The 26,427-nt window shown below is 40.5% G+C and overlaps 1 protein-coding gene across 10 annotated transcripts in view; it reads left to right on the top strand.

Annotated features, from left to right (window-relative positions):
• The window catches only part of PSD3 (pleckstrin and Sec7 domain containing 3), a 541,746-nt gene that overhangs the window by 307,103 nt on the left and 208,216 nt on the right, over positions 1 to 26,427 (top strand). For 9 of the 10 annotated variants that reach the window (XM_084758401.1, XM_084758398.1, XM_084758403.1 and 6 more), the window contains 4 exons: positions 18,713 to 18,919; positions 19,041 to 19,121; positions 21,925 to 22,037; positions 24,090 to 24,148. In XM_084758401.1, the coding sequence (XP_084614527.1) occupies positions 18,713 to 18,919; positions 19,041 to 19,121; positions 21,925 to 22,037; positions 24,090 to 24,148 (460 nt within the window). Of the gene's footprint in view, positions 1 to 16,974; positions 17,121 to 18,712; positions 18,920 to 19,040; positions 19,122 to 21,924; positions 22,038 to 24,089; positions 24,149 to 26,427 lie in introns of those variants that run through there. The other variant, XM_084758407.1, reaches the window with a different exon arrangement.

Below are 26,427 nucleotides of genomic sequence, written 5' to 3'. Positions count from 1 at the left end.
ATCATCTCTCGTCTACCTGTATTGACTGGTTTTTGTGTCAACTTGACATAAGCTAGAGTCATCAGAGAGGAAGGGGCCTCAGTTGAGGTAATGCCTCCTGAGATCCAGCTGTGAGGCATTTTTCATTTTTCTCAATTAGTGATCAACGCAGGAGGGCCCAGCCCTTGGTGGGTGCATCCCTGGGCTGGTGGTCCTGAGTTCTATAAGAAAGTAGACTGAGCAAGCCATGTGAAGCAAGTTGGCAAGCAGCACCCTCCATGGCCTCTGCATCAGCTCCTGCCTCCAGGATCCTGTCCTGTTTTGAGTTTCCTTCCTGACTTCCTTCAGTGATGACTTCAGTGATGAACAGCAATGTAAGCCAAGTAAACCCTTTCCTTCCCGACTTACTTTATCATCATGGTGTTTCAGTGCAGCAAAAGAAACCCTAAGACACTGTCTGTCTGTCTTCTATCTATCTGTCTGTCTGTCTATCTATCTGTCTATCTATCTATCTATCTATCTATCTATCTATCTATCTATCGTGTGTATGTATGTTGTGTGTATGTGTTTGATTTAGTCAGCCTGTCTCCCTCTCGCCTACCTCCTCCCCACCCACATTCCACCTTCCTCTCCCGGCTTCATGGTCTCTTCTTGGCACACAGGGACTCCACTCAGTGCTTCCAGTTTGTGCATGGGTGTCGGTTTTCCAGGGATCCCTGTTCATCTATGTTCATTGTTCCACTGTTCACAGGAGCCAAGAGACAGAAGCAGTCTAGTGGAGAGAGAAGAAGTATTGCCATGGTGACCTCAGAAGTAGCCTTTGTAATGCTGCAGCTGTTTGCCTCTTTTGTCAATGTTTTCCCCAACCCCCAACCAGAACACTGTCACCTCCATTCCATAATCTTTAGCTAGAGTGAGTTTTTGGTTTTTCAAATAAGTCTTGTTCTTTTTTTTTAACTTTATTTTATTAATTTATTCATATTACATCTCAATTGTTCTCCCATCCCTTGTATCCTCCCATTCCTCCCTCCCTCCCTCCCATTTTCCCCTTACTCCCCTCCCCTATGACTGTTCCTGAGGTGGATCTCCTCCCCATGTATATGCTCATAGGGTATCAGGTCTCTTCTTGGTAACCTGCTGTCCTTCCTCTGAGTGCCACCAGGTCTCCCCATTCAGGGGACGTGGTCAAATATGAGGCACCAGCGTATAAGTCTTGTTCTTTTGCCTGTAACTTCTTAGTTATCTCCTACTTTTAGTATCTTGGTTTTCAATGTCCACTTTAGTGGCACTTTCTTCAGGAAAGACAGTGTTCTTACAATTAGTATGTCTTCACTCCATGTTCTCAATACCACCATTATTTTCTTCAGACTATCCTTATTATAGTTGCTTTTTAAACTGGCTCATACCTATAATCCCAGCACCTGGGAAGCTAAGAAAAGGACTGTTTGAGGCTACAAGAACAAAGCAAAATCAAGTCCCAGGCCAGCCAGAGCACAGGGTGACTCTGTCTCAAGAAAAAGAGAAAGGAAAAGCTCTTTGGAGTCACCTCCCTTGGTGTAGAAATACCTCAGTTGTGAAAGCTATTTTGTGCTCCAGAACCTTGATTAAAATCCCAGAACTATGTTTTGTTTGCTTGTTTGGGGGGTTTTCTTTGTGAGAGTGGTAGCAAGAACTTGTAATCCCAGAACTGGAGAGTCGGAAGACAAATGGACCTCTGACCAGCCATCCTAGCTTATGTGTTGAGTTCCAGGCTACTGAGAGATGGTGTCTCAAAGAAAAAATGGATGATGCCTGAGGAAGAGCACTCAGGGCTGACCTCTAGCATCTAATGATGCACTCATTAGCATCTGCAGAAATATATAAGTGCACACACCCATACACACAGTGGCCTCTTGTGACTACTGAAAAATTATATAACCTCAGATTGCACTGGCCGAGGGCAGTCTACTTCGACTACTGCACCTGATAGATAAGGAGCCACTCAACATATGTTTCCTCAGTTAATGCGTAAGAAGGGAATGGGGAATAGTGTCTGACACGTGACAGTCAGCTTGAGTGACCACAGAGAGCCACTTGGCTAGCCGACGGAGTGAGGGAAGCTGAAAGGAGTTGGGAGGGACAGTGTCTGCCCAGTGTCTGAAGCCTTCCACTCCTTCCTTCATCTGAACCAACGTAGACCTGGACGGGCAGCTAGCTTAATGTATTCTGTCTTCTGTTTACTGCAGTTGAGTATAATTTTGAGGATGTTGAACCCTGTAACCTTGGACACAAAGAAAATATAACCCTATACTTTATGCCTTTATCCTTTAATTTCCTTGCTCCTCAGGGCTGCAGGAATGGATCCAGTGAGCCTTTTACAGCCTCTAAAGTGGTAGGCTGGCTTGTAAAGTTCAAGAACTCCACCTGTAATAAAGGTGACTCTGCAGAAGCTTGTGTGTGAGGGGGCAGGAAGGAGTGTACTACTAGCGTTTGGTGTTACTTCTTTTGGCACAAGGGCAGGAAAGTTGGCTTTTGTGAGCCTGAATAGTAATAGGTTTTTAATATCTTGGCAGGCATGAATAAAAACTATAAAATGTTTCGGTGAGCTTGCTGTACTTCTGTTTTTACATTCTGTACTTGTTGTTTCCATAAACTATGAACTCAGGGATGAACATGAGCAGGAATACTAAATCAGTGTTTTGTTATTTTTCTGTACATCACTTGTGCTATGTCTTTGCGGAACCCTGATGTTTTCCACGTTACTATATTTAGCTTGGAGAATTAGAAGCAAATATGTGGCCATTGGGGCGACGTGTTGGGAATGTACTGTGTGACCAGTGAGGTTAGGTAGGTTGAGGCTGTGGCATTTGGTTGAGGAGAGTTCTACGTTTTTACCAGGACTCACGAGGAAGGTGAGGTGTTAAGTGGTCCAACAGGTTACTTTTTAGCTTTAGAGCCAGACAGCCACACTGCTGTATACACAGGAGTTTAGTACTGCTCTTACCCAGTTACAGGTGAACACAGTGGGGCACTGCTCAGTTAAACAGATTCTCTTAGGCCTTTTTTTTTTTTTTAAATAAAGTTGACCTGAAAGTCAGGGAATTAAACAGATTGATAATACAATGTCAAAACGTATTGTGACGCTCAGCAAACGTTTACTTCTCTGATTAAGATAACCGATGATCATTCCTTCTGCTGCTACTTTATTTATTTAAAAAATATTTTATTAATTTATTTTTATTACATCTCAATGGTTATCCCATCCCTTGTATCCTCCCATTCCTCCTTCCTTCCCATTTCCCCCTTACTCCCCTCCCCTATGACTGTGACTGAAGGGAACTTCCTCCCCCTGTATATGCTCATAGGGTATCAAGTCTCTTCTTGGTAGCCTGCTATCCTTCCTCTGAGTGCCACCAGGCCTCCCCATCCAGGGGACGTGGTCAAAAATGGGTCACCAGAGTACGTGTGAAAATCAGTCCCCACTCTCCACTCAACTGTGGAGAATGTTCTGTCCATTGGCTAGATCTGGGTAGGTGTTTGAAATTTACTGCCCATATTGTCCTTGGCTGGTGCCATAGTTTGAGCAGGACCCCTGGGCCCAGACCTGCCCATCATAATGTTCTTCTACTACTTTAAACTATTTCTTTTATAGTTCTGTCCTTTGTTGTCCTGGGAAATAGCAGGATCTTGAATGTATAAAGCTTGCTGCAAGGCAGGATTGATTCATCCACGATGGGTCTGTTTTGGATAGGGACCACTAAGAATTTATAATAGGAATGCCAACAAAAACCCAAACAAACAGCACTTAGCAAAATCCAAACCATCAAGGTCCATGGAGCCTGAGAAACCCATGGGATCTGGAAGTGCATCCGTTCGATGGAGTTGGTATTTTCAGAGCTCTCTCAGGAGGGAGGAAATACTTGCAGGTTTTGCTTCCACCCCCCCCCCCCCACACACATTGAGCTTTGCTACAATGTAGTCTAAAATGTTTTGTTTTGTTCACATTTTGAAGCATCTTTTTTTTTTTGATCCACATCACATCTAAAATTGTCATTTCAGGGCATGTTAAAGAGGTGCCCTATTAGAGGCGTAACAGAAGTGCTATGGGGGTATGTAAAGCCATGCTAGCAGGACTTTGAGCAGACTTCATACTGGCATTTTGATTTGAACACTGAAAAACAGACTTCTGTGCAGTAGCAGGAGGGGGGACCCTGGAACCTGCAAATGCCATAGCCTGAGCTAAGAGACTACACAGCAAACGGGAAAATAGGCGTGAAGGTCAGGACTGGAGCAGACGCCTGCAGCAAATCTAAGGGCACCAGGTTCAGAGCAGTGGGACAAGAACCAGGGCAGCTGGAATTAGTGCTTTTAAAGAAAAGGAATGCTGTACATTCTAGCTCTGGGGCTCAGGAAGAGCAGTGGTTGAGCCAACAAGGAGAGCAATGCATTGTTGGTTTAGTAGCTGAGGATTTCTGGCATGAATGTCAACCTTGAATCTTATGTCTGTATTTTGAATGATTTTTTTTTTTTAGTTTCTCTGTAGTGTAGGAAATCTGCTAGTTATATTATTAATCCTTAGGTGCTTTGCCTTTTATAGCAAAAAAAAAAAAGTCTTTGTCAAGTTAATTATTTTTAAATAATGAATTCAAGATGATCCACTACCAAAACCTGAATATAGCCGCTTCACTATTGCTGTAACTTATAAATGGATTACACTCTTAATGTTAAGTATTTGGGGGAATTTCTTGTTATTAGTAAAAAGATACCACAAAGCCTTCAGTAGAGAAAAAAAAAACCTAGCAAGAGTATGGCTAGGGCTTAGGTTTATAGATTTGGGGCTCTGCTCTTCTGTAAGATTAGGGAAAAGGAGAGGGCTTGGTGATGATGACATGGGTCCTCTGGCTAGTCTGCCAAGAGAAAATGAGACCTTGAGCCTAGGAGCCAGAGGGCTGGGCCTGTCCTTTTATGGCCTGCAACTTTTAATTATGCAGTTCAGGGACTATCTCATTATATTTATTTTTGCAAAATAAATATAACCTCTACAAAGAGATTATGAGAACCAAGTGATTTAAATTTAAGTGTGTGGAACACCAGATTTTCATGTCGTAAACTCAAACCCGTTGTCTGCTTCCTTTCTGAAGAGGCTGGCTTCTGTTGACCTTGGTTCAGTGCCACAGAGGGGCCCTTTTCTCCCTTATCTTCACTCAGAGATGGCCATGAATTCTACCCGGTTCACCTCTTTTCCCTACTTATGTACTCATTGCCCTGCATGGAGTCTGTGTGCCTGCCCCCTGCCCCCCCTGGACACGGGCAGCAGTCTGCTCAAAAGTGGGACCCCATCAGACTCATCTCTTAACAGACATTTCCATGGCACTTACCTGCTGGATACTGTTGAAAGCACTTTATAATTTACTACAACTCATCTAATTGCAGCATTTGCTATGATCTACCTAGCTCTCCCTTAGATCTGATCGTTTTTCTTTTTTACTTGAGTTTTTCCTCAGATTCCCCTTTCTAAGCATTGTACACCTATATGTTGCTGACCGCCCCCCCCCCTTGTGTGCTCAGGAATCTAGTGATGCTGGTGTCTTGTCCAAGCCGCCAGACTCGTGCTAGTGTCTGTGCTAAGAATCTGTCATTCCTGTCTACCTGGTTAACACCACCTTCAGGCTGAGGACTGTGTGGAGCACAACCTCTTTAGTTCCGGCATTGGTCTCTCTACTATTCTTGTGTCTCTCAGAGCCTCAGAACACGAACCCCTCGATGTTAGGGGCCGTGATTTTGCTCTTCGTTCTTATCATGTCTAGCATGAGATGTGGGTGTTCAGCAGCTGATGTCAGAAGGGGAGCTTTGTGGACTATGAGGCACCTAGAGCTTCGACTTAAGCCTCTCGTCTTAACTGTGATCTTAAAATTCTGCAGCACAATGCTAAGGCCATGATGCTGTTGGCATCACTGATGTGGATGGGTGCTACTTATATTGCAACACAGAAACCTCAGAACTTAGAGTACGTTCAAAGGAAAGTACGCTGCCTCTGGCTGTAGATCTGGCTGTGTTTCCAGTACAAAATGGAAGTTGTTCCTGGGTGTGTATGGCCATAGTTAGTTCTTTAAACATCAAAAGCAGGCTTCCAACACTTTCCAGATGGCTTTTGCTAGTCATGTATGTAGGTTAATGCATTAAAGATAACCCCAGAGGGGACACAAAAAAGGCATCTATGTCGCGTTAAGCAATAAAGGCAGAAACTTTCCCATGGATTAATTTGACAAGGAGCACATGCAAATTTTAAGTCTCCCCTTCTGTCTTCTGTCCCTGTGCTTCTTTCTGCAGTCCTTGGTTGCTGTCCGGTATGTTCTCCTGTTCTCTGTCGCTCTGTCTCTGTCTCTGTCTCTGTCTCTCCCTGTCTCTGTCTCTGTCTCTGCCTCTGTCTCTGTCTCTGTCTCTCTCTCTCTCTCTCTCTCTCTCTAGGGGTGCATGCACACCCCTAATCTGTCCCTGTTGCCTCTCTGAAGTATTTGTGTCTGCACATATGCCTAACAAAGGGCTTTGTTTTATATTCATTTAACAGCAAAGACAGCATGGTGTGGGAAAGGAACAAGGAATGTTTTATAGAAATCATTAAGCGTTTATAGGAAACAAGTTACTTTCCTGACCCTAACTGATTCAGAATAGCACTCAACATGTCCTACAGATGTTATCAACCTGTTTTCACAGATTGCTTTCAGCATGTCTGACATATTTAGTTTAAGTTGCTTTCAGCATGTTGTCTATGCCAGAGGCAAGGAAAAGTGTATGACTTAAGACGGAAGCTATGCATTTAGTTTATGTTGTAGAGCTGATTGCATGGGAAATCTGAGGCATAGTACGTTTGATTCCATTGGTCTCTTTAAGACAGGTTAAACTTAAACAGGCCAAGTACACAGTTGGATAACAGGTTAAATACAGAGTCTGAAGTGATTTCAAGACATACTATTAACTTTGCTGGACAAGGTTCAGACTTTGGAGTCAAGAGCTTTTCAGAAGAATATCACAGTTATGAAGGTTGACATGTTTTCTTCAACCCTCAGGAGAAAGCGTGGTATATATTACTGAAATGATTGGATGTGATATGACATATCCTCTTGTTATTGGTGACATTTCTATTTATTCTCCCAAGAGAAAGGTTTAAAAGATCTTTAGGTGGGTGCCTTTACCCTTTAGAAAATATAAGATAAAATCACATTCTGGCATTTAAAGATCAGTATGACAAATTGGACTTTGAAGTTAGAAAAGAAATTACTGATATAATTCTCTTTGGACCTAAGACTTACCCCAGTTCATGTGAGGAGTATACTATATTTGCATATGACAGAAGCACTGCCACTGGGAGATTATCTATTTATTGTCTTCTGTCTGCCCATCCATCTAGAAAGCTATCAGGGGAATTAGTATACTTGTTTTTCATAAATATGGAGGTCGAGAAGTCTCTTGCAGGTGATGAACCCATCAATAGATGGATGTACTCGGTCAGGACAAGAGGAAGGTAGGCTTCCTCAGTTCAAGCAACCAGACAGAGTGATTTACCCTTTCATCACCATTTTTGTTCCACGTAGGCCCGTGGAGGATGGAATTATGCTCATCCACGCGGGAAGGGTGCGCATGCTTTGTCCACTTCCCGTAGTCAAATACTAGGTCTCCTGGAGGCACCTTTATAGACACACTGAGAAATAGTATCTAGCTAGGTATTCAGGTATCCTATAGTGCAGTGGAAGATTAGGCAGCCTACTGCCTGTTGCTGTAGGGAGAGGAAATACAAGGGAAACTTGAGCATCTGATCAAATAAAGTGGCTCTGAATTAACTAACACGAGGTCCTGTTGGATGCTTTGATTTCCCTAGTATTTTTAGAGTCAGAAATGAGCTGTACATGGAGGTAAGGATCACAGATCATTCTCGAATCTTCTGCCAAGAATTTTGATATTTTAAATTAATAATGTTAAAAGCGTGAGATAATTTCATATTCTCCCTTTAAAATTGTATTGGGCTTCTCGTGTGTTAATTGTCACAAAGAGGATCCCATAAGCCAGTGTTTGAGAGCCACTTCAGAGTTAAAAGATATGTTTGTGTGTGTGAATGTTTAAATAGTTTTCCCTTTTTCTTTCTATCTTTCTTTTTGTTTTGTCTTTGTTTTTGTTTTGAAACAGGCCTTTTCTGCGTAGCCTTGGCTATCTCGGACTCACTTTGTAGACCAGGCTGGCCTCGAACCGAACTCACAGAGATCTCCCTGCCTCTGCCTCCCCAAGTGCTGGGATTATAGGTCTGTACTGCTAGGCCTGGTTTAAATAGTTTTCTTGTTTAGATTTGACTACAAGTGTGATTGTGGACTTTTGTGTTTCCTGACCAGCTTGGCTGCAGTGCTGTGTGGCACTGAAATTCTACCGGCAAACTAACCTGGATGGATTCTTTTCGATCTTTGTGCATTGTAGTCACATATTAAATGAACCGTCTTGGTTTGTAGGTTTTTTTCTTTTTTTTTAAGATTTATTTATTTATGATATATACACAGTGTTTTGCCTGCATGTACACCAGAAGAGGGCAGCAGATCACACTATAGATGGTTATAAGCCACCATGTGGTTGCTGGGAATTGAACTCAGGACCTTTGGAAGAGCAGCCAGTGCTCTTAAGCTCTGAGCCATCTCTCCAGCCAGTTTCTAGGGTTTTAATTTCTACTTCAAACACAACATTAATTGTAGCATTTACTATATAAGGAGTAAAACATGTGCCTTAAGCTGACAGATGGCCTTTGATTCCACTTAGAGTAGTTATGGGGAACTTTTATCCTTATTTCTAGTTTGTAAAATTCAGAATTCTAAGAAGCAAAAGCTATTAAACTGTCTTAAAATATTTTAGGAGTAATAACTCTGAGGTGACCAAATTTAATTCTTCTATTATCCCTTTAAGAAGGTTTTATCATATTATTTTCTTTTTTTCCCAGTCTTAGGATTTTTTATTAATTTATTCATATTACATCTCAGTTGTTATCCCATCCCTTGTATCCTCCCGTTCCTCCCTCTCTCCCGCTCTCACCCTATTCCCCTCCACTATGTATCATATTATTTTCATGTAAGAAAACTGAGGCTGAAAATTAGGCTCTAATTTGTCGCTCTGTCACTCCACAATTTTTCCTCTTATCCGGGCACTTAGTCCTCATTTTTGTTTCATCTAAAGTCTATATTACATAATAAACTAGTGACTGTGCACCGTACTCTAAGGTCTAGAGAGGTTTGAGTCAGTTATGCACCTCAGTGGCTTGGTATTTGGAGAAAGTACCACTTCTCTGAGTCTGCTTTTTTTCTTTCGTTGAGTTTATAGTGCTTTGGAAACACAGTAAACATTTGTGAACAGGGGCAGGGTGAGTTTGTGCATTATATGTGCTTAGTACAAAACATCTCTAATGGTGAGGTGAGCACAAAGCAGGAGCCTCCGTTTTAGTAATGCACTTTCTCCCAGACTTAGGCAGCGTTTAATTGGGGCCTACTTCTGGAAACATTTTGGTTGCTCTGAAGTGGCTAGCATGTGACAGCATCGTGATAAGGTGCAGAGGCGTCATCCCTTGGGTGACTTGGAGCTGGTGACATTACATTGCAGCCCATTGTGGAATTCAGGATCTCCTGTGCCAGTTTGGTTCCTAGTAGGACGGGACTCTGACACCTTTGGGGATGACAGAGCAGAGAACTTACACCTTTGCTATTATTGCCACTTGACCTGTCCTTTTCTCTTTTTCTTTTTCTTTCTTTTTCTTTCTTTTACCCCAGTGGCTATGGCAGAGTTCTTTTTGTAGGGCTTTTGAGAATTGATTTTTACAGTGTCTGAGGTCCATTTTATCAGCCCATTCTCTACTATAACAGATCAGAATGTCAAACCAAGGCAGTCTCTATCGTCTGTAGTTGAATGAGGTATTTAAAAATGAATTTTAAGAACAGCACAAAAGTGAATGGGATTTTCTGCCAGCCCAGAGAGAAGGCTCGTGTCCTCCAGGTGCAAGTCCCAGGATGGTAAGTGTCTTGCATCTTGGGTGTTTTTCTGTCTGTTGACGTGGTTAGTTTTCAGGGTTTTTTTTTCTCCTCTCTTCATTTTACTTCTTTATAATATCACCACAATGGTATTTCTTATATGTTTTATACATATACTAAAAAAAAAAGTAACTTTCCATGGGTTTGAATAACTAGAGATCACTGTCAAGTGGGCAGATTTGCTGGGATACAGATTTGCTGGAAAACAATGCCAGGATCCAGGGAAGAAGGTAAAGGAAATACATATGTGCTTACAAACTTTAAGTAATTTGAAATTGATCATCTGATGCATTTTTTTTCATTTTTAGCAAGAGGTCAGGAAAATAGGGTTAAAATGAATTGTGTGCTGAAATGTGCATTCTCTGAAAGTTTCTCTCTGATTTCCAGCTTCTTGCAGCACATAGAAATTTTCCCACTCAGAGTTTTAAAGAAAAAAAATGGATAAGTAGAAATTTAATATTAATTATCTCTAGTGTATTTGTGGTGCAATAAAGACATTAGCAATTGTTACAATATCCTTACTTCACTGTATTGGAAAGCAATACTTTAAAAGACATTGGATGAATTTCTTTAACGTTTTAAATGATAATGTTCAGGGCTTACATGAACCTGTAGAATTAAATACAAAAGATCAATCAGATTGCTAAAATAACACATAGAGGGAAGTGACAGCAAAGAACTTTGTAACATTATTATTTGATTACCATGACATATCAATAAATAAAGGAATAGAATACAGTCTTCTTAAAAGTTAGATGCTAGGGAATTTTAAAATTAGTAAAATTAGTAGGTAGAACACTTTTTAAAATGTACAAGCCCTGTGCTACTGACTGAGAGATACATCAGTACTACTTGACAAAAATATGTTACTAGGTAACTATGAGAAAGTACTTTGTGAGATTTGAAATTTCTATTAATAATTGTTAGCCTGAGGTATTTTTTACATCAGATATTATTTTTAATTGCTTGGTTTTGATGCTTCTTGAAAATATAATTCTTTTGTTTCATTACCAAATTATAGCATGGTCTTTTTGAAGACATTCTAAATATCAATTAAGTCAAGAAAACCCAATCGTGTAATTTTCCTTTGACACAGGAAATAAACATGTGTTGGTCACTTGTCTGACAGATGTTGTACTGCTTGCCCCATGAGAACCCATTCTAAAGTCAAAGGTGGATTTGTTTGATAAGTCAAATTATGTACAGAAATTGATGAAATATGTCTTTACATACTTTTGCTGAAAGCAGTAATAACTTAGCCTATATCCTCCTGAAAGTTGGGTGGGAGAAAAGGTTGGGGAGGATTTTTTTTTCATTCAGTAGCATCTCTGAATGCAATCTCTAGTTTTCAGGAAAATGTCTGGTTCTCCTCGTCTCTTTCTTCCCTTCACAGGAAAGCTTGAGAGTTGGTTCTGAGGGATGCACTGGGGTGCACACCGGCTCGCACAACCTCTAGCACATCTATTTTACTAGTTTTCTGGGCTTGTGAATCTTCTCCTTTCTGTCTTGCCCAGATTTTTTTCTTGTTCCTTTTAACGTGCTTGAAAAATAAAGGCTGGCGATTTGGTTGAGAGTGAGCCTGCCTCCCAGGAAGGTTGATCTTGTCATTAGACATTGGCCTTGTCACTTTTGCTCTGGAGAGTGGCACAATAAAAAAGATGGGGGATGGAGCTGGAATCTCTCGTCCTCTTTCTGTACTGTTTGCTTTTGTGTGATACTGTTTATTAGATGGTCCAGGCTTAAGGTCTGCAGTTTGCTTTCTTCATGCTGTACGAACTCAAGGTAGACAAGTCCTAATTACTACATGGATTTCCCTAGCCTGACTCGGGTCTTTGTTGCAAGAAGTAGATAACACATTCTGAGTTCTGCTTATGCATCCCTGAGGCTGGCCAGAGGCTTCTTTTCTTACACTTGTGTTGAAGGGGAGCATTGTTTAATTCACATGAAGAAAGTACACCAGGATGTTCTAATGTTGGAAAATAAGAAGCTAATATGTAAAAGGCATGTCTTACTTGAAAAAAAAATACAGAAAGGGTGGTGGTCTTTCTTTGTGTTTGATTTTAAAGACCTGTTGACTTGGGTTCTCTTATAATCCTAGCAGTGGAGAGTTAAAAGGCAGGTAGAACCCTGGGGCTTGCTATTCAACCAACCCAGTCCACGTGAGAAATTTTAGGCCAGTGAGAAACCCTGTCTAAAATAGAAAGTACATGAGGAATGACATTGGAGGTCGTCCTCAAAGTTTCAAATGCATACACATGTGTATGTAACCCCCCCACACAAGTGTGTACGTTTATACACACACAAATAAACATGACAAATAAACTCAGCTTGCATGGAGACCTACCTCACTCTTTGTCTCCTGCTTGCAATTCAAGAGCAAAAATTGTCCTGATAGACACAGACGCTACTTTTAGTTGTGTGCCAAGCAGGAAGTCAGAAAGATTGGCATAGATAGACCTGCTCTGTGACAGGAATGCTGTCTAATAAGCAATGCATAACTTTAAATTTGTAACCATTATTCATGTGAAGATGGCCTACTTTGTGGAGTATATACTGCCAGTTTTGCAGCAAAATTCCTGTGTCTTCACTGGCCAATGCTGTCCCATCAGTCATCTCCCTTATCCATTCTGAGACCAGTGTACAATCCTAACTTATTCAGCTGTACTTCACATGGGCGGAGGAGGCCATTCTGTGATTTCCTTGGAGTATTCTAGAAAAATGAGTCCATACCGCACCAGTTATGCTTTACTTACCCACTAGATTTAGGGTTCACTGGTCTCAACTTCTTCAAATAATGATCATATAATGGGTTTGTACTTGCTTGTCAGCCATATGGTAATGATTCCTTTAAGAAAGTATCTATTTTGATTTATTACGTTATGGTTTTATTAAAGTAGAGAATATTACAGATACTTCGTTATCATTTGAGAGTTGGCAAAGAAGAACCACAGCTTAGGAAAACAAGGAGCCTGGCTTAGTCCTGCGTGCTGGTACTCTGAAGAGAGCTTGGAACGTTGAGATAGGGGGAACAAGACTTCAGGGACTCTGTGTCAAAAAACCCAAAACTTCAAATGCAGCAAAGTGAAAGCCGCGATCATTTCTGTTTTTCTCGTAAAGAAGCATCAGTGCCTGTTAGGGTGAAAATTTCAGTTAATAGAAACCAGTGCTTTGGAGGCAGATGTGCTGCTCATGTGGTGGAGTCTAGCAGGCTGAATCCCACTGTTGTACACACTGGCGCCCTCTTGTGGAATCCTGAGCGGAGGGCCCAGGAAAATAAGGTTAAAAGGGCATCCTGGGGACCAGTCATTGAAACCCTCCTCTTAAGGACAGACTTTTTGCTTCTACGCTGCACAGAAAAAGGTCTGCGAGAAACTTCACAAATTAGGGTTTTCTCTCTCTCTCTCTCATGTTTTAAATCATGAGGTCTTTTCTAGGAAAATATGTTTTGCATAGATGTATGTATAAAATGTGGTCATTTTCTCACATTCGTCTTTATAAAGTCAACTGCTAATTCTTACTGAATGACAACTGATGTTGTGGGTACATAGTAGTGATAAAAATGGATCTGATGCTGGTAGCTGACCAGACACTGTCCTGAGGGCTTGCATGGATCTTTTTTACGGCTTGTGAAGTTGATAATGTTATTTATATTTTTATAATGGAAAATATTAGACCACAGGCATCCTTATCGAAGATCCCAGCTTGGTTATTTGTTGGAGCCAGTGTTGGAATTTTAATGATGTACCAGCTCTCTGGCAGGCATTTGCTTTTCAGAAGCACCGTCTGGCTTAGTAATTATTACTCTCCTGGCAAATGGATCATTAAGACTTTTCTTAAGGAATGAAGGAGAGGGTGTGGGCGGCTGTCCTGCTGGAATGGCGCTTTGCTCAAGTGGCAACACTGCTGGATGCACTGTGTGGGGCCACTGCTGAACGTCCATGCGTGTGGATGGCTCCCCAGTGCTTTCCTCTTCCTGTCTCGTTTCTTTGTAGGTGCGGACTTGCATGTGCCCTTATTCCACTTGAACTCAGTATTTTCGTTGATGGCCTCACATTTCCATGAGCTTCTGAGTAAGAATTCTCTCTCAGCATAGCCCCATTCATCTCATTGCTCATTGTATACCTCATTTTACCTGCTTAATATTCAGAGGAGAATTTTTCTTTATATTTGTGCAAACTCGTGGTTTCCTTTCCTTTCCTTTTCTTCTTCTTCTTTTTTTTTTTTTTTTCGAGACAGGGTTTCTCTGTGTAACCCTGGCTGTCCTGGACTCACTTTGTAGACCAGATTGGCCTCGAAATCACAGCGATCCACCTGCCTCTGCCTCCCGAGTGCTGGGATTAAAGGCGTGTACCACCACGCCCAGCAAACTCCTGGTTTTTCATCTGTTGCCCTCCTATCTGGTTTTTCTGCCTTCAAACCCCAAGCAAATGAAATGTAGATGCTTGAAGATAACTTTTAAAATATTCATTTATTGGCTCAGCCAGTGGTGGCACACACCGTTAATCCCAGCACTTGGGAGGCAGAGGCAAGCGGATCTTTATGAGTTCAAAGCCAGCCTGTTCTACAGCACATGCGCGTTCAGGACAGCCAAGGCTACAAAAAAAAAAAAAAAAAATCCTGTCTTGAAAAACAAATAAAATAAAATATTCATTTATTTAATATCTGTGTATGTGTCCTTCAACATATGTCTGTGCACCACATTTGTGCAGGAGCGCAGAAGTCAGAAAAGGCCTTTGTAAGAAGCCTGCTGTCTTCCCACTTACTGCATCTTTATGGTACTTGGGATATCCATCTTTGGTAACAGTGCCTTTTAGAACTCCTGACTCTCCCACTTGCTACTGCTGTCAATTTCGTTTTGTGTTCACCACACAACTATGTTGAAATGACTCAATATAAGGATGTTGTATGTGGAGCTGTCAACCTCATTAAACTCCACCATGATCTTCCAAAGCTTGTTCCCAGCAGTGACATATGGCTTACACTTTCTACTTCACTGTGACTAACTGTGAAAGAAATGACATCAGCAGGAGGTGACAGCTGCGTCACCTTAGATACATTGCCTAGCAAAGGCAACGGAGAAGAACCCTCGAACAGTGGCTAGCAATGACTTCAGCTGTCCTAGGGCCCCACGGACATCTTCAGGTCCATGGAATAGACAGACACGGAACCCCAAAACCAACAGACTCAAAGGCAGTTTTCTTGGTAGGAAGGGGAGTCAGTCAATGTGAGTTTTAAGAGCACTGTGAAACACATGCGAAATCATGGACCACGTACAGCCTCTGAGAAGAAAAATGATGTTGGCTGTAGTTGCTTATGGCATTTGTTTCCCAGGCGTGCTGAGACAGTACAGAATATAAGCAACAAGTCACTCAGAGCTTCCATGCGTCTCCTATGGTAACACTTCTCTCTATGGCCTCACCTGCTACCATCCAATACTGGTTCAGCGCTCGGTGTGTGCCAGTCTCTCAGCTAAGTGCTGCCTGCAGGCCTCTCAACCAAGACTCCTAGGAAACAGGCAGAAGGGAATCTATTTTACATGTAGGGAAGCTAAGGGGAAGGCCTGGACACGGACAATGGGAATCCAAGGACCAATTTTTTCATGCTACATGCTAATCAACTACTACGGATTTAACAAATGTTTATCAAGTTCCTGACGATGGATGCCTGGGATATTTTAGTAAAGAAAGCACACGTAAAGAATAAACATGAGTCTTAAGGAGTAAAAAGTTTCCAAATGAAGTAGAAGAGGATCCATGAGAGGGTGTTGCCTGCTTGTTTTGGGCCTTTGTGTATTATGCCCTGGGATAAGAGTTTTTATCTTGAGTAGGAGTTTTGTAAGGCAAGCATAATATTATTGCATTTCTAGGGGCGGTAAGCTGGCTAGGGAAGAGCAATGGAAATGCATGGAAAAGGTCTTCCACTTGTTCACAGAAAGAACTGGATAAGATTCAGTTCATTGTAGGCAATTGAAGGCAGTGAGCTTGCAGAAATATAAAGTAAGCTACAGAAGCAAGTCAGAACATACCCATGAGGCATCACCGTGGAACCAATGGTAGGAACACCGTTCTTACAGCTCTTTAAGTTTTGAACAAACATTTTAAGAAATGAGGTTGCCAGACAAAATTTAGAATGCCCAGTTAACCTTGAGTTCCAGTTAACAATGATTTAAAACCTTCGTTCTCGCCATTCTTGGTGGAGATGTGTACACGAAACACTATTTTCTACTTACTTGAAGTTTATTTATTTTTATTATTTTTTAAATATTTTATTTTATTTTTTTAATTTATGTGCATTGATGTGAGGGTGTCAGACCTTGAGTTACAGACAGTTGTGAGCTGCCATGTGGTTGCTGGGAATTGAACCCTGGCCCTTTGGAAGAGCAAGTGGTGCTCTTAACCACTGAGCCATTTCTCCAGCCCTTACCTGAAATTTAGACACCTGAACATTGAATTACTTTTATTTGGGAAATCTAGTAATGTGTAAAAATAAAAAGAATGTGGGACGGCATAGTGATCAGACTCCATGATCTGGTCTGAATTGTTGAGCGTTGCCAGTTTCTTGGCTTTGGGAAGCAAATGTTCCATGGAGCCATTTCCTAGAATACAGAGGTGAGGACGCTGAAGTTAATTTAGTAGAGGTCTTACTTCTATGAGGAAGACAAGCAGGGGAATGAAGCTGATATATTGGAAAGCGAGACACACAACCACTGAAAACATGTGATTCTCAACAGGCTAGAGGGATGCTTTTGTGTACTTAGGGAAAAAGAATGGGGTGTTATCTCCCCCGAGGGAGCAGACAGTCTGCTTTCTCAAGTATGAACAAGGCAAAGCTGCGTTGTGTCTTCTTCTTACACAGTGGCCCCTGTGTTCTGGCTCCTGTTTTTACTGGGGCTGTAAAAGCATTACAGAAACCCCAACAGTAAACAAGGCTGAGAATGTGAGGTCATAGTAACATGACCTCACACTCAGTAGGACCCTTGGAAGGCAGGCGGGGCAGATGAGCAGACCTGGAGTTAACGAAGGGGAAGGAGAAAGAGCGTCAGTAAGATGTGTGGCCCAGGCATGCCTTAGCAGTTGTCATGGGTATTAAACTGTGCCCTCTTCATTGCTGGTGAGTTTGTATTGCCTTCATACTGTGATGATTTATGATCTGAAAGGAACATTTTCTGCTTGGTTCAAGCAATCTCCTACGCTGTGAAGCAGGACAGAGTGAAGACACACAGGACGAAGTGTTTGTTTTGGTTTTGTTCTTTATTTTCCCCTTTAGCTGAAGTTACGTATTTATTGTTCTAAAAGACCAAGAAGAGTCTTATGTACATAGATTTTACAGTTACAGCTTTCTTGCTCTCGTGAGGAAGATAAAGTGAAGTGAGCAAGGTTGGGCAAGAAAATAGAAGGAAGAAGTAGATGGATGGATGGCAGGAGAGCTGTGAGGGAAGCAGCCACGAGTTTTAGTAGTCATTTTTTTTTCAAACCTGTAATTGAATTTAAACAAAAGCAGTGTGTTAGAATATGTCAAGTTATTAGAATCGATTTCTTTCATGGAGTGATTAATAAAAAGCCACAAACATGCTGAGAAATGAATGCTTATTACTGATATACCAGTAAAGAAAATTCTTTCTTTGGCCTTTGTTTTTACTGCATTATAGCTATTATGTAGAAAAACTTGTGGAAACAACTTCAGGAGGAAAGTGTGTGTGTGTGTGTGTGTGTGTGTGAATATATCTGTATGTGTATACAAATGCATATATATGTAATGTGTGAGTTCAAAAGCGCATTGGAACAAATGTAGGTTGTCTATTGCAACTGACATTTAAGAAATAGGATTGTCTTATTGTGTTACGTATATACACATATATGTATATATGTATATATACATATCACATCCACAGTTATTCAAAGTATACATCTTATCCTGAAGTATCTGTGTGAAGACAGATTTCCTCAAAATACTAAATTATTGCAAACAATAAATTAAGAAGTTCAAACAACAGGTGGTTCAGAGAGTCCTGTATCCTCTGAAAGCTAGCAAGAAATTTATAAAAAATGTAAGTCATCACTGAATTTGATATTATCTTAGAAACTGTTTTTTTTAACAAAATGAATTATATTTTGCAAAATGAATTATTTTTGAATATATTAAGTACTTTACATTTTTTTTTACCAATATTGTACATATCAATAGATAAAATTGACATTAGCAGAAACTTGTTGGAGTTCTCATTACTTAAAAATATTAAGGTCCTAAAATCAAGACCATTTGCTTAGCCTTAGGACAGAGGTTGCCAGCCTCTAGGCTGCAAACCCTGAGGGTGTTGAATGAGCCTTTGTAGGGTTGTTTAAGACCATCCAAAGCCATAGATAATTACATTACAATTAGTAACAGTATCTAAATTATAGTTATCAAATAGCAATAAAAATAATGTTATGTTTTGGGGCCATCTCAGTATGAGGAACTGTATTAAAGGGTCACAGCGTTAATGGGATTGAGAACCACTAGTTTAGGCAATTATTTTTATAGTCTTTAAACATATGGTACCTGAATATTTTTGTAAAAGATTTAGATAGAAAATAATATTATTGAAATAATTTTATAGATTTGATTTTACATTGTCACAACAACTTAATCCATTATATTTACCTTGCCATACAAGAAAAATTTTCTATTTTGTTTTTATTTCTTTCCTTTTTTTTTTTTTTAAGTGGTGGCCATGGCCATGCTGAGGTGAGCACGCCACGACCAGATGCTCGTTCTGAAATGGGGAGCACTGAAATTTTGGAAAAGGAGACCACAGAAAGTCTCAGAAATGGTACTAACAGCAACGTGGAAGCAGCTAAAAGACTGGCCAAACGCTTGTATCATCTAGACAGATTCAAAAGATCGGACGTTGCAAAACATCTAGGCAAAAAGTAGGTGCTAGAGGCTGGTATATGTCTGAACTTTCCCCCCCCCCCCTCTCTCTCTGTGTATGTGTGTGTGTGTGTTTTAATAGTTGTCATTTCAATCAACATCTACTCTGTTTCCTTCTAGCAATGAATTTAGCAGACTAGTTGCGGAAGAGTATCTGAAGTTTTTTGATTTCACAGGGATGACGCTGGATCAGTCTCTCAGGTATGGTGAAGCGTCGCTTCTGTTCTTCCTCACCCCCGAGTCACGACTTCTTAGCAGAGGAAGTAATTTGCTCCAGTTAGAGTCGGGTTCTTTTTTACCCCAATTTCTCTTGGTTTGTGAGTTCAGATGAGATTCTGGTTCCTAAACAGAGAGTAAGAAAAATGCATGTGCATAATCACGGACAATAAGAAAACAACATTTGGATGAAGGAAGCCCAAACTGATGCTGCGCGTGCAGGAGTAAAGGCAGCGCACACGGCGCGTGCAGGAGTAAGGGCAGCGCACACGGCGCGTGCAGGAGTAAGGGCAGCGCACACGGCGCGTGCAGGAGTAAGGGCAGCGCACACGGCGCGTGCAGGAGTAAGGGCAGCGCACACGGCGCGTGCAGGAGTAAGGGCAGCGCACACGGCGCGTGCAGGAGTAAGGGCAGCGCACACGGCGCGTGCAGGAGTAAGGGCAGCGCACATGGCGCGTGCAGGAGTAAGGGCAGCGCACACGGCGCGTGCAGGAGTAAAGGCAGCGCACACGGCGCGTGCAGGAGTAAAGGCGGCACACATGGCACGTGTAGGAGTAAAGGCAGTGCACACGCGCGTGCAGGAGTACGGGCAGCCCACATGGCATACTAGAGTATGGCCTGAAAGCAAATCTGGGGTCAGGAATCGTTTGAGGAGTTTCTTTTAATTTTCCTGTTACAGTAAAAAAAAAAAATCAACTAAACTTTTATCTTAACCATTTTGAGGGCATCATCGCTGGTATTAAATACATGTGCAGAGATGGAGAACTGTCAGTCTCTAATTTCTTCTACTCTGTTCATCTTGTAGCGACAATGCTATCCCCGATAATTACGTCCCTCTCTAGAAATCACTCTTTTGGCTATGCCGAGTACTTATTATACCTGGCATCATACAATATTTGTAGTTTTTTGTTTGTTTGGTTGGTTTTTCTTTATGGGCAGGGGGACTTGTTAGGTATAATGGCCTCGGTTCATATATGTTGTAAGTTATCACAGGACTCAAGCTGAGTAATACTCCACTATATAGACATAGTGCCATGTTCTTACCCCCTCATCCATCAGTAGTTACATCCACCCTTTGCTGTTGTGAATACTTCTGAAGTCGACATAGGCACATAACATTTCCCCTCGTTACCCTGCTTTCAGTGCTATTGAATAAGAAGTTTGGGGTTTTGTGTGTAACAAAGAATATAGTTTACTGGCTATGAAATTAGAGGTCTTTGCCCCTTACGTATTCACTTCAAATAGCGAATACAAAATCTTTTCAGGTGATAGTTTGTTATTAACTCTTGGATGGAATAAAAATAACTCAGTATAATCTATAAGAGATATCTGTGGAATAGATTGTGATAATCTGTTTTCAGCTGAGTTTATCAAATAAGGCACACCAATGCTTTTCACACGGGAGCTCCTGACCATAAAACAGAGTGAGCATTTACTCGCAGGAGCTGCTTATAGGACACGTGAGCCTCAGAGGGTTCGGATTATTTACTCCGGTCCTGTGATTTTGCACATCAAACAGCAGCCGCCTGATACGTGAAGGGAGGGAGGGTGGTTACCTGAGTAGCTCACAGGCTGTTACTGTTATCTCAGGAAGACATTCAGGAGTAAAGGAGCAAGCTCTAACTTCACCTTGTGCTGATCCCTGTTTATTTAAAAAGTTACGACGGAGTGGTAAGTGTGCTGTAGGCTAGTGAGGTGCACATCTCTAGTAAGAAGAAAGGCAGAATTTTCATACAAATCAGGCTTATTACATGTGCTTTATGATCACTTAATAATTTTAAGTGACTTTTATACATAAGCTATTGGTTGATGTAAAGAACAACTTACGTTTTTATTTTCCACTTTCCTCCTCATGTATCAATGAGGATGTGAAAACAGGCAAAATAAATGAACCCAAATCTGCTGTGTATGAAGCAGTGCACTTGACATGTTCGTAGTGGGCAGGTGGAGATTACATGACTGAAGATTTTAACATATAGCCTGTAGGATTATACATTGCGTTGTAAGTGGTTTTTTAAAATGTGACTGATCTCTTAAGACTATCTGACAGTCGTAATTCGAAATCACCTGCGTTGCTCAGGTTTTCTCGGCATGCTTGTCTTTTTGTTCTTACCCTGACATATTTTATGGAAATTATTTTATTTTATTGCTGTTTGAGGTGTGTGTGTGTGCGCGTGCGTGCGTGTGTGCGTGCGCGTGCGTACACGTGTGTGTGTGCGCGTGCGTGCATGTGTGTGTGTGTGCGCGTGTGTGTGTGTGCGTGTGCGTGTGTGTAATATGTGAAGTGCTTGGGTGAACGAGGTGTGAATGTGCTACAGTAAACATGGGTATGAGAGGACAACTTTGACAGCTCTTGCCTTTCAGTTTGATTTTGAGGCAGGCCTTTGTTTTTGTTTCTATGGCTACAGTGAGTTGCCCAGGTCAGCTGGCCCGTGAACTTCTGGGCAATTCTTCTGTCTTCAGCTTTCACCTCTCTGTAGGTCCTGTGGGGGTGTAGGTGCATGCTACCAAATCCCCACTTTTTGCATGAACTTTGCACTCAGGTTCTCAGGCTGTGGGGCAGGCTTTTCTCCTGCTGAGCCATCCCTCCTACTCCATTTTATAGAATTGAAATGTCAATTTGTTTATTGAGTAACCATCTAGTGAGTATTTTTTGGGAGTTGGGAGAAATGATTATAGAATGTTTTTGTATAATTAATCCCTTACATTTCTCTAAATTAACTGTTAAATATTAAAAAAAACATAATGAGCCGCTTAAACATTTCTCTCCTTTATTATTCTTTCCCAGGTATTTTTTTAAAGCATTTTCTCTTGTGGGAGAAACCCAGGAGCGCGAGCGAGTATTAATACATTTCTCCAATAGATATTTTTATTGTAATCCAGACACTATCACCTCACAAGGTAATCTAATGGAAAGCTTCATTTTTTTATATGACTGTGGTTATTTTTCTTATTATAAAAGTTATATTTGTAAAAAATAAAAAGTTATATTTAATTCGCCTCCTTCTAATTTATTTAAATCTAAATTGGAGTCAATAGTTTCGTTTTCTACACTTAACCTTTCATTTTAGTTTTTTTATATCATTGTCTTTTTAAGGAATATTTAATGACAACATATTTCTTGTCTTCATAATTATTTTGTCTTTTTAAAAATTTATAGTATGGAAATATACTTTATTTATGCTGTCTTTCTATAGTCAGCTTTGCACAGAGCAGTTTATTCTCCTTTATTGGTTTTCTGACTTGGACTCCTAGTCACGATACTTCTTGAGATCCATGTGTGTTCAGTTCACTGATTTCTTTTGCATATTTATACATCTTAATGGAGCTGTGCTGAATCTCCCATGTTTTTTTTTTGTGCAATATTGACCAAACTCTTTATAGTTGCTTTTCACTTATGACTTTAATAAAGAATGACTTTATGCTACTATTTTTTTTTACAGAGTAAAATACTATTTAACTATTTAACTGTTGGTTTACCTGAAAGGAGAGACTTTTTTTTTTCCATTGAAAGTACTATACCAATGCCTAATTGAAGGTTTTAAGTGAAAGCATATTCACTTTTAAATGGAAAATTTCACATACTTTTAAAAATAATTCTGGAATACATTACTAAAATAGACACCGGATAGTAATTATCCCTTAACAGAGACCTATAGTGACCAAGGCCCTTCCTTGCTCACCCCATTCCCTCAGGCTGTAGCTAGTCAATCCAACATTTGGTCATCAGTATCACATTCTTGTGTGTAAACTGCTACTCTATGGGCACATGGTCCCAAGAGGTTGGAAGAGGGTGTTTTCATGACTTCTGCACACGTAAGAAGCTGTCAGTGTGCTTGGAGGCAGTAAGCCATGTGGAAGTGTCTCTGTGCACTCTTGACGAGGCTGTTTGAGGGCTGGCTACTGACTTTTACAGTAATTCCGGGAACTGATTTTGAATATTTGATAAGCGAGTGGGACTGGGATAAATATGCTGTTAGGCATGTAAATGACATAAGGGAAGCCACCCTTACAAAAGCTAAACTAAAGAAGTTGCTTTTGAAAACAAGATGTCTTTCCTGTGCATTTGGCATAAATACAATAAGGTTTTTCGCTTTATCAATTACTGTTATCATTTGTTATACTTGTGTTAAGAATTAGTGAAGTGAAAAGCTGATGCTGATACGTGGAGATACGATGTTTGGCTCTGCATATTTATTATTTTACTGCATAAAGTAAGATGAAACTGACAATCCCATTTAAGTATGAGATGTTTTTTCAGGCTTGACCACATTTTCCTGAATATTTAATTTTTAATCCTCCCAGATTATTTTAGTGTTTCCTTTTTTTGCTTTATTTATAACATTCTCGGGGAAAATGCAACCTAAATGTGGCTTTTAAAGAATGTTGCAAAGTGTGTCTATTGTTATTTGTATATTTTAAGTATTAAATGATTTATTTTCACTTTGATACCATATGATACCGAAAATTGAGGAAATATAAATCAGAAGAAATATGTTTCATGGTCCAGGCATATTTTTCTATGTTTATGTCTTCTCCTAGGAATATTTACATTTAATGGAATCATACTGCGCATATTATGTTTCTTATTTACCTGATTATCAAGTATCTTTCCACTTTTTCCTATGTTCCTGTACAACATTCTTAATGCCCTCAACATTACAGACTTCTGTTTCTGGAGAGTCGTATTTTCTCCCATTGTAAGCAATGGCTGTCACTGTATTCTTTGAGTTATGCTGGTTGATACTTGTTTCCTTAGTGCAAAGACCCACAAGAGTTGCTGTGCACATGTAATGCCAAATTGCCCTTCAGAAAGGTGGTACCAGTTTGCTTCCTCAATAGGAGAGTTCAAGTCTGTCTTTAAAGTTTATCTCACCCAGGTAGTTGTGTCTAGTTCAACACTGTTTTCTAGAGCCTTTCTTTGCGCATTGACAGTAGTTCCTGTTTCTGCAGATGGCGTTCATTGCCTCACCTGTGCTATGATGCTCCTCAACACAGATCTGCATGGCCATGTAAGTGTAGGCTTACGATGTTGTCGCATAGATCTGCAACATCATAAGCTTGTCTTTGTTTTTGTGGTTGTACTTGTTTCTCTCTTCCCCTCCTTGCCTTACTCTCTAGAGCATTCCCATGGCAAGTAGATCAACACAACACATTTTCCAAAAAGAAAAAGAAAGAAATATCCCTTTTATTCTACATGAGAGTAATTATTCTACAAAGAGTAATTCAAAAAACAAGGTGTGTTTTGCAGGTGCCTCGTACGGTTTGAATGTGTGTGTTCTATATCATCTTTCTCCACCAGATGGCAGACAGAGGTTTTGTTTTGTCATGTTTTAGCTAGGTATTTTAGTGTATGTATATAAGATTGGAAAGATAATATAAGTTAGAACTGTTCTGGCCACTTAAGTTTTAATAGGTTTAACAATCCAGTCTTTTCTGAATTCTTCAATTCACCTGTTTTGTTAACTAGCTAAAATATCAAAATAAAGCCCATCACAAAAACAAACGGCCTTATCACATATTTAAAATAAAGGATATATGCTATAAATTTATGATTACAAACTATTATCTGTAACAGAAATGAACTTTTTTGTCATTTTAGTTATCAAGTTCACATATTTGAGAAAATGAGAGTATTTTACGTAAATATAAACTACTTTATATTTATGTAGAGCAAAGTTCTATGTTTATGTATTTTGAAGGAAAGAGTTGTTTCTGTTTTAATTGAATCCACCAGTCCTTGACTTACAGCCATTATAAAGCAGCTGTTTCTCCCGCTTTCCCAAAAGATCAAATAGTTCTCTTGATAAAACAGAGCTCCTCTCTAAAGAAGCTACTGTGGAGCTCTGGGGGACCTTTTAAGTTGACCCAGCTGTCATCTGCGGACTAGGGTGGAGAAAGTGTCCCTTAGCAGCTAAGGGAAGGGGATCTTGAGTAATAGATCATAGTGTTAACACTATCTTGGCATATCTAGGAGTTCTCAGAACTTCCGTTTTGCAATTTTAAAGGATAATTCATAGTAATTTGGTGGATGGGAGACATGTAGCAGATGTCCGGAAGTCATGGCCACCCGAGAGTCTAGAAGTTTCATGGAGCCTCCTGGGCTAATAGGTGGCAACACATCACATGGGCATGAAGTTGTTTCAGTTCCCTAGAGAGAACCTTGAGGTGTTTACTCCAGCTTGTCTCCATCTTGATAAGTGGGAGACCAGGGACTGTCCACTCCCTTCCTCTGGCCAGATGAGAGGGGCCATTTACAACATGGTTCCCTGAATTCCATGATGGGAGGTACCTCCTGCCCCTCTTCCCCTTCCACTCCGCACTCTCATTATTTAACTTTTTGGTCAAAAAGGATGGTTTTGAGTATAGATGTGCCCATGTAACATTGACGTATCCAGCAATTCCCAGCACAATGGATATTTTTAAGTCCCATCAGCATAAAATAGTTGTGTCTTTATCGTGTTTAAGAAATGGCTGATAGTAGAAAATGTACTAATATTCCGTTCTTGTTGATGAATGTTGATGTTTTCCAATAAAGACTGTAAACGTTGTTAGATTTGGGAGACTTACTTCTATTAAGTCATGCCTTGCTTTTTAAAAAGCTAATAACGCTTTAATCATATTTTGAAGTAAGTATGCATCTTACTGCCTATAATTTGAAATAAAGCAGCTAGTATGGATGCGAGGTCCAATTTTTTACTCAGATAACCTGCTGCAGCTGAATACAGATGCACCGTGAGCATCTTAGTGCCAGTAACCACAGCTGCAGAATCACAAGGGCTGGGCCATCTGTCGCGATCCCAGCCCAGACCTCTTGAGGAAGGAAGGGGATTCAATAAAGCATCATGCACTGGACACAGTGGCACACTCTTGGAATCCCAGAAGTTTTGGGACACCCAGGTAGGAGAATTGAGAGTATTGAGGCCACCCAGTGCTGCACGGCGAGGCAACAAAGAAGCAAGCAAACAAATCATTACATTCCCTTTGATGCCTGTGATGAAAGAATGTTTTAATGTTGCCTTTGGTTGTGCTGAATGTTGACAATTAGCAGTTGTCTAAAGTAGCATGCTACTGATCCAAAGAGGGAACTTGTAATTACAGTAAGTCTCTCTGGATCGTTAGCTGGATGGTATTTTGGTGGCAGTTACTTCTCAGCCATCACTGAGTGTGCAGAAAGACGTATGTACTATATACTTAAGGTGGCCTACATTTTTGTGTAATAATTTTGTTATACAACGCATACTATTATAAACCTGTGGGATGTATAGTTGCTGCCATAAGAACTAACCAT

This window comes from Acomys minous (genome assembly GCF_964271855.1).
Source record: "Acomys minous genome assembly, chromosome: 15".
In the NCBI taxonomy this organism is placed as follows: Eukaryota; Metazoa; Chordata; class Mammalia; order Rodentia; family Muridae; genus Acomys; species Acomys minous.
This window is presented reverse-complemented; position numbering and strand designations above follow the sequence as displayed.